Genomic DNA, 13652 nt, shown 5'->3' on the forward strand with positions numbered 1-13652 from the left:
GTGAAGAAGTTTGCACTTTTTCCATGTGCCATTATGCCCTGTCTTGTATCAGAGTGCATGTACATATCATATATACTGCATATACAACGGGCATGATATCAAAATCATTAACGTATCATCAGCATCCCTGGCACTATCTGTGGGGGTTTTGTATGTTCTCCCCATGATTATGGGGCTGTCCTCCCACATCTCAAAAAACATATTCAACTAATTGATTCCCACCCCCACAAGACTACAGTAGGAACATTAGACATCTAGGGTAAGGATTAGATTGTGAGCTCCTCAGTCAGCACTGTATACAAAGTCATTGTCTAATGTCCTATTACATTATTATGGTAGGATCATATTGTGGGAGTGATGACTGCTATATAAATGCATTATAAAAATAATATGGTAGGACATTAGACTATGGCAGTTATAGATTGTGAGCTCCTCTGAGGACAGTCAGTGACATGACTATGTACTCTGTAATGTGCTGCAGGAGATGCCAGTGCAATATAAATACATAATAATATGGTAGGACATTAGACTATGACTATGGTAGGATTAGATTGTGAGCTCCTCTGAGGACAGCCAGTGACATGACTATGTACTATGTAAAGTGCTGCAGAAGATGTTAGTGCTATATAAATACATAATAATATGGGAGGACATTACACTATGACTATGGTAGGGATTAGAGTGTGACGTGAGTGACAATGTACTATATCACATTTTATTTCCATGCACATTGGGATTATTAGTAATAAATAAATCTCATTAATAAACTCCACCCAGCACCTGATACAATGTGTTACAATTGGCCTTCTATATATCATTAATACCAGTGTTAACAAAAAACACACACACAAGAACGTTTTGATTGAAAATACTGTATTATAAAGAGCGTTCATGTCATGGTTCTTACTAAACATTCACCTTCCAATTACCTCACAGTTCCCACTTGGGGCCTGGACAACATATGGGGTTTCTGCTGTCAGTTGCATTCTTCACCTGGGTCATATCAGAATGCAGTGGGGGTGCTGAAAAGCTAATAAATTTTGAGATTGTGTACTTCAATCATGTGCAGTAGCCACACTGAGAAGTTTTAACATAAATCTAGGCTATGCAGAATATATTTAAAGGACAACTAGAGGTATATGGAGGCTGCCGTATTTATTTCCTTTTAAGCGATACCAGTTGCCTGGCACCCCTGCTGATCTATTTGGATGCAGTATAGTCTGAATCACACCAGAAACAAGCATGCAGCTAATCTTGCCAGATTGGACAACAATGTCAGCAACACCTGCTCTGCTGCATGCTTGTTCAGGGGCTATGGCAAAAAGTATTAGAGGCAGAGGATCAGTAGGATAACCAGGTGACTGGTATTACTTAAAAGGAAATAAATATGGCAGCCTCCATATATCTATCACTACAGTTGTCCTTTAAGTCCAAACGTAAAGGGAACCTGAGAAGAGAAACAAATGGAGGTGGACACATTTGTTCCATTTTAAACAATGCACATTATCTGGCCATCCTCAGGAGGTTCTGATATGACCCACTGGAATAAAGAATTGTGCCACTTATCACACACATTATACAAAAGTCCAGTCCATATTTTTTGTATGGCTTAGGGCGGCTCTCCAATCTCAGTAAACCACCCTGTCAATGCTATATGCAACACACATATATATATATCCAAAAGTAAAAAGTCTTACAAGAGGGGGAAAAAACAGGTTAGCATAGAAAATCATTGCAAATGTTTATATAAAACTAAGACAAAAAAAGAATTACAACTACCCATCATCGAGTAGTTGCTACGGGCAACGCAAACTTTTCTGTTACCACTTTCACATAATCCCCATTTTTTTTTTTAAATATAAGATAGAAAAAGCAGCAACACAGCGATAAGGAAGAAAAAAAAATTACTTTATTCCTTTAAGGAATATTTTCATTTCACTACATTTTATTGTGTTACAATAAAATGATTCAAATAAATAATCTATGAGCGCCAGGTCGCCATAGAAATAAATCTTGCGTCAGAGCTACAATTTAAGCATAGTGTAGGGGAAACTAACTATAGGCATGAAGCACCTCCTACCTTCAGCGTCAGTGAATGTCGACATGCCCCCCCCCCCCCCCCCAATTCAAGCATAGGGTGGGGGAACAAAATTACAGGGCATGAGGCACCGCCCACCTTCAGCAGTGAATTTAGAGACATGCCCCTCAGTTAAAGCATAGTGTGGGGAAATAAACTACAGGGCACTACGAGGCACTGCCCACCTTCAGCGTCAGTGAATGTAGACACACCTCCTCTCCCAAGGCCACGTCACAATGCTGTATTCCTGGGCACCAACAGACGGGCTGGACTAGGGTCAGGTGAGCTATGCAAGCTCAGAGTCTGCAGGGAGCCAGTATCTGCATGGAGGTTTAGGCGGAACACAGATATGACTCGAGATTCCTCTAAACCATCACAGCAGTCGGCCATTATAGTCCCCGCTTTATCCTCCCATCAAATCTTGGTTATTATTTTTCCCCTTTAAGTCCACTTTCTACTGAGCCTCAGTGGACTCCACAAATCAAACAAGAACAAAAAATATCAAGCACCATGGTCCGAGCTGTGTGTGTTTTTTTAGTAACTGCCTGTGTTTTCTTTATCTACAGGCAAGTGTAGAGAGAATTGTGTGTCCAAAATCTGAACTGATAAAGTTTATAAAATTTGAAGGAAATCTCAGAAACAGCCACAACTTATGAACAGCAAACTTAGCCAGGTGTGGTTTCTCAGAGGTCTGCACAGGACAGATCTATTTACCGTATATAATTTATATAAATTAACTGAGCTTCCCAAAGTGGGCGCCCCCTAACAGCACTACAGGGGTGTTGCAGCGTCGATGCTCCATGCCCACCCACCCCCTTTGGAAAACATTCACACCACTTCCTGAATTACAAGATCTGATAAGGAATGAATGCAGCCTCATGTACAGAATACTGTGAAGAGGGAGGAGCCTGAGCTGGCATTTCCTCTCCACATATTCCCTGGAATGGCAAAAAAGGCTGAGTCAAAGAACCATCCACAAGGCTGGGGGAGTGGTTACCAAGGACACGCCCAGTGAGCCGAATCAAAGAAGTTTTGGAAACTGGCAAACAAGACATTACTAGCATTTTGGGATCACAAAACTGTCCCTGGGCATGATTTACTTTGGCTAATAAGGGCTATGCAACTAGCACCACCGCAGAGAAGATGTTCAAAGAACTCTGGAAGCGTTCCACACTCTAATTTGTATTTGTCATCAGGAATCCAGGGAGCTGCTATTGGCCACAAGAGAGTCAATTCTGGCTTGCATGCAAATTGTATGCAGATTGAAACGAGGCCACTTCCTGACATTTGTAGTCTAATTCCAGGCTGCGTACAATTTGCAATAAATACGTATGGTCAACACGTCACTGACAATCGCTACTAGTCGGGAGAAGAAGGTGAGTATAGGATGCCTCCCTGTGGCTTGTGATAGGGGAGGATGGATCTTAGCAGGAAGCAGCAGCGGACCCCCGCTCATCTCACCACCTGTAGAGCGGTATGCCGGACGGGTGAGACGCGTTATAATGAAGAGTCCAGACTTTCATTTTCGGAAGCGCTTGAAGAGCGGATGGACATGCTTGCCGGAAGCTCCCTTGTTCCGGGGGGCATGGTACTCCATATATACGGTATCGTCTGCCCCGGACATGGAGCTCATGGTGCCGACACGCCGCGCCATCTGCAGGAGACACCAAAGCATTGTGAGCGGGCTGAACCCCAGAAAGAGATAGTTTTATAGTATGCTGGTTTCTATCATCTATTGAGAATACCGGGGAGGTGGCAGACAGGAGGGAGGGCGAGGAAGCAGCAAGGACGAGGCAGCAGGGCGGGGAGGGAGGCAGCAGGCCCAAAGAGGGAGAGAGGGAGGACGAAGCAGCAGGGAGGACGAGGCAGCGGGACAGGGGAGGGAGGACGAGGCAGAGGGCCCAAGGAGGAAGGGAGGACGAGGCAGCAGGGTGGATGGATAAGGCAGCAGGACGGGGGAGGGAGGACGAGGTAGAGAACCCGAGGAGGAAGGGAGGACAAGGCAGCAAGGAGGATGAGACAGCAGGACGGGGAGGGAGGGAGGATGTGGGACTGGGGAGGGCTAGGCAGCGGGACCGGGGATGATGATGCAGCGGGAATGATGCGGCAGAAGGGAGGGAGGACGTAGCAGCGGGCCCGGGGAGGGAGGAGAAGCCAGCAGGACTGGGGAGGGAGGATGAGGCAGTGGGACCACAGAGAGCGGGAGCAGAGAGGGAGGAGGAGACAGCGGGAGCAGGGAGGGAGGAGGAGACAGCGGGAGCAGGGAGGGAGGAGGAGACAGCGGGAGCAGAGAGGGAGGGAGGAGACAGTGGGAGCAGAGAGGGAGGGAGGAGACAGTGGGAGCAAGAAGGGGGGAGGAGACAGCGGGAGCAGGGAGGGAGGAGGAGACAGCGGGAGCAGGGAGGGAGGAGGAGACAGCGGGAGCAGAGAGGGAGGGAGGAGACAGTGGGAGCAGGAAGGGGGGAGGAGACAGCGGGAGCAGGGAGGGAGGAGGAGACAGCGGGAGCACGGAGGGAGGAGGAGACAGCGGGAGCACAGAGGGAGGAGACAGCGGGAGCACAGAGGGAGGAGGAGACAGCGGGAGCACAGAGGGAGGAGGAGACAGCGGGAGCACAGAGGGAGGAGGAGACAGCGGGAGCACGGAGGGAGGAGGAGACAGCGGGAGCACGGAGGGAGGAGGAGACAGCGGGAGCACGGAGGGAGGAGGAGACAGCGGGAGCACGGAGGGAGGAGAAGACAGCGGGAGCACGGAGGCAGGAGGAGACAGCGGGAGCACAGAGGGAGGAGGAGACAGCGGGAGCACGGAGGGAGAAGGAGACAGCGGGAGCACAGAGGGAGGAGGAGACAGCGGGAGCACGGAGGCAGGAGGAGACAGCGGGAGCACGGAGGCAGGAGGAGACAGCGGGAGCACGGAGGCAGGAGGAGACAGCGGGAGCACGGAGGCAGGAGGAGACAGCGGGAGCACGGAGGCAGGAGGAGACAGCGGGAGCACAGAGGGAGGAGGAGACAGCGGGAGCACGGAGGGAGAAGGAGACAGCGGGAGCACGGAGGGAGGAGAAGACAGCGGGACTGGGAAGATGCGTCAGTACCACCATTTTCCTTACATGAGTGGAGGACTTGGTTCCATACTCTCCGGCCACCACCTCCTCTTCTGCATCCAGATCGCTGGCCGCCAACACTTTCTGCAGAAGCTGCTGCTGCTCCTCTTTGGTGGAAAAGGCCAAATCCTCCTCCTCCATGCCGGCCAGCTTGGTGATCACCTGTAGACAAGAGAACCTGTCACTCTGACATCAATCTGCATGCGATGTGCAAAATTATGCTGCAAAAAGTACTTTTTTTCTTTTTGTTCTTGAAAACGCAACTTGAATTTTAGCAGAGGCGCGATTCTCCACTGACTCATAAGAGTCACATCCGTTCCCACTGAGAGTATTCGCTTCAAATCGCAAAAGGCTAGCAGTTTTTAAATCGCTAGGGTTGATACTTTAAAACAGGAATCGCGAAAATTATTTTATACTATCGCGATTCGATCTTCTGTAAAGCGCAGTCGCTTTTTGCAGTGATTTTGCCTGCAATTGCACTTTAATGTTAAACGATAAATGCATAATCCAGATCGCATACACAAACAATGCAAAATTGCAATAGTTTGTATTTTCATTAGGCGATTGCTAGTGGAAAAAGACCCTTAGACGGAGCTCGGCATGACAGGCTTTTACACTTTAGGTACTCTTTTAAAGAGGATCCGAGATGAAAAACTAACAAGTAACTTGTCTATATATCTTATCTAAAGTTTAGATAATTTACACAGCATATCTAGCTGCAAACAGCTTCAACCGTTTAGGATTATTTATTCCTGTGATACAATGAGGGCAGCCATGTTCTGTTTGTCACAGGCTGAGGGCTGGAGATGCTATCAGCTTGCCTGTGTGTAAATTCAATTCCCTCTCCTCCTCCCATCTGCCTCTGATATCAATGGCTAGTATCCTCCTCCTCCCCAGACTGAGCTCCCATAAGCCCTAGCTACAGTGCCAAGGCACAAAAAGGAGCTGTGGGCGAGGCTTGTTTAGTTTATAGGAAATTAGATTAACAAAAAAAAACAACAAGTATTTGACTTGAGGAATGCCCTATAAACTAATATGAAAGGAACACAATTATGCAATGAGTAAAAGTTTATCTCGGATCCACTTTAAACAGATTCCCCTTAAAGGATACCACAACTGAAATGTGACATAATGAGATAGACATGTGTATGTACAGTGCCTAGCACACAGATAACTATGCTGTGTTCCTTTTTTTCTTTCTCTGCCTGAAAGAGTTAAATATCAGGTATGTAAGGGGCTGACTCAGTCCTGACTACAGTGTGACCCTCACTGATAAGAAATTCCAACTATAAAACACTTTCCTAGCAGAAAATGGCTTCTGAGAGCAAGAAAGAGGTAAAAAAGGGGAATTTCTTATCAGTGAGGGTCACACTGTAGTCACTTCCTGTCTGAGTCAGGACTGAGTCAGCCACTTACATACCTGATATTTAACTCTTTCAGGCAGAGAAAGAAAAAAAGGAACACAGCATAGTTATCTGTGTGCTAGGCACTGTACATAAACATGTCTATCTCATTATGTCACATTTCAGTTGTGGTATCCTTTAAATTGTCTCTAGACTACAGCAGGGGAATTAGATTGTGAGGTCCTGCAGTCAGCCTGTTAGCAACATGCAACAGAGTGTAAATAATACTGTATGATACGCATGATAATTCTTCCTCTGTAAGATAATAGTGTGATCAGTAGGAGAGCAGCGTACCTTGAAGCTGTAGCCCTGATCCACCAGGAATCTCTGCCTCTTGGTGGAATAGGCCATTTCCTGCGTGTCCTGAGACACTAGAGAGTAGAAGAAGGCGTTGTACTCCTCCGCCACCATACCTACAATCACAATCATTATTAGTCGCATGGAATTGGATTTGGCACAAAAAAAACAAAAACAAAAAACAACAACTTCATGGCTCTAGAAGGAGATAGGACACACAAAATATACAGCAGTATAAGCAAGATACATTAAAAAGGAAATGACTCAGGAGACAATTTATCAATCAGACACACAATATACAAAGGAGCAGTGACAAGGGACAGTTTATTGATGACAACCAGTGTAGTGAGAGTTCCAGAGGTTGACAGCCGAGGGGGAAAGGATTTTTATTTAATGGAGGTAGCCCAAAACCTCCGGCCTGTTGGGAGCCAATTGAAGAAGCGGTGGCTTGGGTGTGAGGGATTGATGGAAATCCTATGGAACGATAAATGCCATTACATCGGGGGAGGTCACACATACAACACGTTTATGGAGGTGTGACATGGCTTGGAGGAAGGAGGTGTCTAAGGACCACAAGAGTTGAAGCCCATCAAGCTGGTGGCCATACACCTATAGCTGGCCACCAGATCGACCATCAGAGCCTTCTCTGATCAAATCAGAGCAGAGAGGGATCTATTGCCTGCTCATAAACTGTACACAGATTTTCAATCAATTTCAGCACGAAACAGATTGAAAATCTGTGGAGCCTCCTGCTTGGCCAGTTCTCCCCCCCCCCCCCCCCCCCAAAAAAAAAAGAGAAGATAAATCTGTGTTCCCCCTGGCAGCAGGGCTCTCACCTACCCCCCTGGCATGTCCCCTTGTGTCTGGTGGTTTACTTTATTCCACAGGTCTCCTACTCCCTGTGTCTTCAGTCTGTGTCACATGACAGGGAGAGAAGTTTAAACACTAGAGGTCCGGTATGTAGGCTGCCAGCATGCATGCTGCCGGAGCTCTAGTGTTTGAGTTTCAGCTTGTGTCACATGACAGGGGGCAAAGAAGACGCAGGAGGAGGAAACCCCGTGACATGAAGTAAAACATCGGACACGGGAGGACACCAGCGGGACAGGTGATGGTACTGCCAGCGCTCTGCGCCTGCCGTCGCCAAACCAAAAGCCACTAGTGATGCACTCCAAACCTGCCACCGATCAACTTTCTCCGCCCTGCGTGATCGACCATATTGATCAATTTGTGATTAAATTTGATTAAGCAACGTTTGCATTAGCGATCTCTAGCAGATTCGATCACAGCGATCAAATCTGCCATTTGCCGACAGGTAAAATTGTCTGATGCATTTTCAGATTTAAAGAGAAACTCCGACCAAGAATTGAACTTTATCCCAATCAGTAGCTTATACTTCTTTTTACATGAGAAATCTGTTCATTTTCACAAACGGATCATCAGGGGGCGCTGTATGGCTGATATTGTGGTGAAACTCCTCCTACAAGAAACTCTAAGGACCGTGGTACTCCTGGCAGTTTCCTGTCTGTGAACCTTGCTGCATTGTGGGAAATAGCTGTTTACAGCTGTTTCCAACTGCCAAGAAAGCAAGCAGCAGCTACATTACCTGCCAACAGTAAAAATGTCACCATGAAATAAATTTCAGAATGTAAATCAGGGATTTAAAAGATTTTACAATGGGCAAACACTGACTAAATCATGTATACATAATTATTGTAAAAATGAAGCACTTTTTTTTATTACATTATTTTCACTGGAGTTCCTCTTTAAGGGGCCCATAAAGGTACAATTTTTAAGTGAGTGGAATAATCTTCAATCAGATTATTCTGATCGAATTGTATGAAGACAAACTGTAAATGCTGATGGGCCAAACCGATCCCTATCAATCGTTCCCTTATAAAACTGGGTTGATGGGCGTGGATGATTTTTAAACTTAGTTTGGATAATTTAATGTTGTGAATCGACTGAACACGATCTTTTCCTTTTAATCCGAGTGATCTAAAAAAAAAAAAAAGTGCTACAAATGGCACCGGTAAAAAGCTTGGACTCCACCAATCAACAGTGAGAGAGACTGTGTACAAATGTTTACCATCAAAGATACCTCCAGCCGCATGATGTGTAATGGTTTGAGAGTTTACAGGTGTGTTCAGAGGCAGTGAGCTTAGCGATCGCAGGATATCTGTGTGCCTCTGTCCCCCATTAGTCGATTCACAGCTGTCTGTGCGGGGATTGTGGAGCTGGGTGTGTTTGGAGCAGCATAGAGGCAGTGAGCTCAGTGATTGCAGGATATATGTGTGCAATGTGGAGCAGGGTGTGTTCGGAGCAGCATAGAGGCAGTGAGCTCAGTGATTGCAGGATATCTGTGTGCGGTGTGGAGCTGGGTGTGTGTGTGGAGCAGCAGAGGCAGTGAGCTTAGCGATCGCAGAATATCTGTGTGCGGTGTGGAGCAGGGTGTGTGTGTGGAGCAGCAGAGGCAGTGAGCTCAGTGATTGCAGGATATCTGTGTGCAGCGTGGAGCAGGCTGTGTGTGGAGCAGCAGAGGCAGTGAGCTTAGCGATCGCAGGATATCTGTGTGCGGTGTGGAGCAGCAGAGGCAGTGAGCTCAGTGACTGCAGGATATCTGTGTGCTGTGTGGAGCTGGGTGTGTTTGGAGCAGCAGAGGCAGTGAGCTCAGTGACTGCAGGATATCTGTGTGCTGTGTGGAGCTGGGTGTGTTTGGAGCAGCAGAGGCAGTGAGCTCAGTGACTGCAGGATATCTGTGTGCTGTGTGGAGCATGGTGTGTTTGGAGCAGCAGAGGCAGTGAGCTCAGGGACTGCAGGATATCTGTGTGCTGTGTGGAGCAGGTTGTGTGTGGAGCAGCAGAGGCAGTGAGCTCAGTGAATGCAGGATATCTGTGTGCTGTGTGGAGCTGGGTGTGTGTGGAGCAGCAGAGGCAGTGAGCTCAGTGACTGCAGGATATCTGTGTGCAGCGTGGAGCAGGGTGTGTTTGGAGCAGCAGAGGCAGTGAGCTCAGTGATTGCAGGATATCTGTGTGCTGTGTGGAGCTGGGTGTGTTTGGAGCAGCATAGAGGCAGTGAGCTCAGTGATTGCAGGATATCTGTGTGCTGTGTGGAGATGGGTGTGTTTGGAGCAGCAGAGGCAGTGAGCTCAGTGATTGCAGGATATCTGTGTGCTGTGTGGAGATGGGTGTGTTTGGAGCAGCAGAGGCAGTGAGCTCAGTGATTGCAGGATATCTGTGTGCTGTGTGGAGCAGGGTGTGTTTGGAGCAGCAGAGGCAGTGAGCTCAGTGATTGCAGGATATCTGTGTGCTGTGTGAAGCATGGTGTGTTTGGAGCAGCAGAGGCAGTGAGCTCAGTGACTGCAGGATATCTGTGTGCTGTGTGGAGCTGGGTGAGTTTGGAGCAGCAGAGGCAGTGAGCTCAGTGATTGCAGGATATCTGTGTGCAGTGTGGAGCTGGGTGTGCGGTGTGGAGCAGCAGAGGCAGTGAGCTCAGTGACTGCAGGATATCTGTGTGCTGTGTGGAGCAGGGTGTGTTTGGAGCAGCAGAGGCAGTGAGCTCAGTGACTGCAGGATATCTGTGTGCTGTGTGGAGCTGGGTGCGTTTGGAGCAGCAGAGGCAGTGAGCTCAGTGACTGCAGGATATCTGTGTGCTGTGTGGAGCTGGGTGTGTTTGGAGCAGCAGAGGCAGTGAGCTCAGTGATTGCAGGATATCTGTGTGCTGTGTGGAGCAGGGGGTGTTCGGAGCAGCAGAGGCAGTGAGCTCAGTGATTGCAGGATATCTGTGTGCTGTGTGGAGCAGGGTGTGTTTGGAGCAGCAGAGGCAGTGAGCTCAGTGACTGCAGGATATCTGTGTGCTGTGTGGAGCAGGGTGTGTTTGGAGCAGCAGAGGCAGTGAGCTCAGTGATTGCAGGATATCTGTGTGCGGTGTGGAGCTGGGTGTGTTTGGAGCAGCAGAGGCAGTGAGCTCAGTGATTGCAGGATATCTGTGTGCTGTGTGGAGCAGTGTGTGTGTGGAGCAGCAGAGGCAGTGAGCTCAGTGATTGCAGGATATCAGTGTGCTGTGTGGAGCAGGGGGTGTTCGGAGCAGCAGAGGCAGTGAGCTCAGTGATTGCAGGATATCTGTGTGCTGTGTGGAGCTGGGTGCGTTTGGAGCAGCAGAGGCAGTGAGCTCAGTGACTGCAGGATATCTGTGTGCGGTGTGGAGCAGGGTGTGTTTGGAGCAGCATAGAGGCAGTGAAGCTCAGTGACTGCAGGATATCTGTGTGCTGTGTGGAGCTCGGTGTGTGTGGAGCAGCAGAGGCAGTGAGCTCAGTGATTGCAGGATATCTGTGTGCTGTGTGGAGCATGGTGTGTTTGGAGCAGCAGAGGCAGTGAGCTCAGTGACTGCAGGAAATCTGTGTGCTGTGTGGAGCAGGGTGCGTTTGGAGCAGCAGAGGCAGTGAGCTCAGTGACTGCAGGAAATCTGTGTGCTGTGTGGAGCTGGGTGTGTGTGGAGCAGCAGAGGCAGTGAGCTCAGTAATTGCAGGATATCTGTGTGCTGTGTGGAGCTGGGTGTGCTCGGAGCAGCATAGAGGCAGTGAGCTCAGTGATTGCAGGATATCTGTGTGCTGTGTGGAGCTGGGTGTGTTCGGAGCAGCATAGAGGCAGTGAGCTCAGTGATTGCAGGATATCTGTGTGCTGTGTGGAGCTGGGTGCGTTTGGAGCAGCAGAGGCAGTGAGCTCAGTGATTGCAGGATATCTGTGTGCTGTGTGGAGCTGGGTGTGTTTGGAGCAGCATAGAGGCAGTGAGCTCAGTGACTGCAGGACATCTGTGTGCGGTGTGGAGCAGGGTGCGTTTGAAGCAGCAGAGGCAGTGAGCTCAGTGATTGCAGGATATCTGTGTGCTGTGTGGAGCTGGGTGTGTGTGGAGCAGCAGAGGCAGTGAGCTCAGTGATTGCAGGATATCTGTGTGCTGTGTGGAGCTGGGTGTGTTCGGAGCAGCATAGAGGCAGTGAGCTCAGTGATTGCAGGATATCTGTGTGCTGTGTGGAGCTGGGTGTGTGTGGAGCAGCAGAGGCAGTGAGCTCAGTGATTGCAGGATATCTGTGTGCTGTGTGGAGCAGGGTGCGTTTGGAGCAGCAGAGGCAGTGAGCTCAGTGACTGCAGGATATCTGTGTGCAGCGTGGAGCAGGCTGTGTGTGGAGCAGCAGAGGCAGTGAGCTTAGTGATTGCAGGATATCTGTGTGCTGTGTGGAGCTGGGTGTGTTCGGAGCAGCATAGAGGCAGTGAGCTCAGTGATTGCAGGATATCTGTGTGCTGTGTGGAGCTGGGTGCGTTTGGAGCAGCAGAGGCAGTGAGCTCAGTGATTGCAGGATATCTGTGTGCTGTGTGGAGCTGGGTGTGTTTGGAGCAGCATAGAGGCAGTGAGCTCAGTGACTGCAGGACATCTGTGTGCGGTGTGGAGCAGGGTGCGTTTGGAGCAGCAGAGGCAGTGAGCTCAGTGATTGCAGGATATCTGTGTGCTGTGTGGAGCTGGGTGTGTTCGGAGCAGCATAGAGGCAGTGAGCTCAGTGATTGCAGGATATCTGTGTGCTGTGTGGAGCTGGGTGTGTGTGGAGCAGCAGAGGCAGTGAGCTCAGTGATTGCAGGATATCTGTGTGCTGTGTGGAGCAGGGTGCGTTTGGAGCAGCAGAGGCAGTGAGCTCAGTGACTGCAGGATATCTGTGTGCGGTGTGGAGCTGGGTGTGTTTGGAGCAGCATAGAGGCAGTGAGCTCAGTGATTGCAGGATATCTGTGTGCTGTGTGGAGCAGGGTGTGTTTGGAGCAGCAGAGGCAGTGAGCTCAGTGACTGCAGGATAGCTGTGTGCGGTGTGGAGCTGGGTGTGTTCGGAGCAGCAGAGGCAGCGAGTTCAGCAGGATATTTCCACATACTTTATTAATCAAAGCACGGCCAGCAGTGTATAAATCCTGCAGCAAGGTGACATCACAGCGATGCCGGGAATTAATTATGCTGCAGAAGAGGCCCATAGGGGTCACTAGTGAACAGAGATCACCACCCCCACCAGGCAGCCTCCACTCCGCTCCCCACGGGGGTCCCCACTGGTCAACTTACAGGGCGTGAGAAACCAAACTACCAATTAGCTGCTCTTAAAAGGCCAAGAAGCTTCAATCAAGTGGCTTCTTCTCCTCACCACCAGGGGGCAGGTGCAAAGCAGCAGCCGGATTCACAACTGGCAGCTACAACACAAGCTAAGTGTACCTTTCATCCTCTCTCCTCTTCCAGCGTTTCTAAATTCAGTCTCTAATCATTAGAAAGTGCATGTTTCACCGTTTCGAAAAAAAACCCGTCCTCTTGCAACATTTAGGGCTTATTCACAGTAGGGCGATTAGTGGGCGATTCCCGCTAATCGCCGAAGCGCTAGCGCAATTTTAACCCTATGGCAGCGATTAGCGGCAATCGCAAAACGTGTTGCCTGCAGCATTTTCTCGCGATTCGTGTACAGTGATTTTACTGTGCTAATTGTGGTATAAATCACTCGCGCAAAATGGTAGCGCTTAGCGGGCGAGTGCGAATGTGCCCTAACATTACAAAACTGAGTAAGGCTTCGTTCAAACTGCAAAACGCAATCTAAGCCCAAAATTGTTGCAATTTTTGCTGAAAAATGCTGCATGTTGCATGATTGCAATTTTAATCAAATAGCAACAATGCTGTGGGACCAACATCACAGGGTGATATTAACAAAATGTTGAGGACACGAGTACATTCCAAACATGCATGAGGAGTCCTAAAGAGGTTCAA

The 13652-nt window shown here is 48.9% G+C and overlaps 1 protein-coding gene across 1 annotated transcript in view; it reads right to left on the reverse strand.

Moving 5' to 3' along the window:
• Positions 1 to 856: 856 nt before the first annotated feature.
• ERCC3 (ERCC excision repair 3, TFIIH core complex helicase subunit) overlaps positions 857 to 13652 on the reverse strand; it is a 53363-nt gene continuing 40567 nt past the window's right edge. The window contains exons 13-15 of the mRNA XM_068246074.1: positions 6873 to 6991; positions 5182 to 5337; positions 857 to 3731 (exon numbers count right to left, since the gene is read on the reverse strand). Of these exons, the coding sequence (XP_068102175.1) occupies positions 3597 to 3731; positions 5182 to 5337; positions 6873 to 6991 (410 nt within the window). The 3' untranslated portion in view covers positions 857 to 3596. The remainder of the gene's footprint in view (positions 3732 to 5181; positions 5338 to 6872; positions 6992 to 13652) is intronic.

Source organism: Hyperolius riggenbachi, chromosome 7 (genome assembly GCF_040937935.1).
Source record: "Hyperolius riggenbachi isolate aHypRig1 chromosome 7, aHypRig1.pri, whole genome shotgun sequence".
NCBI classification, from domain to species: Eukaryota; Metazoa; Chordata; class Amphibia; order Anura; family Hyperoliidae; genus Hyperolius; species Hyperolius riggenbachi.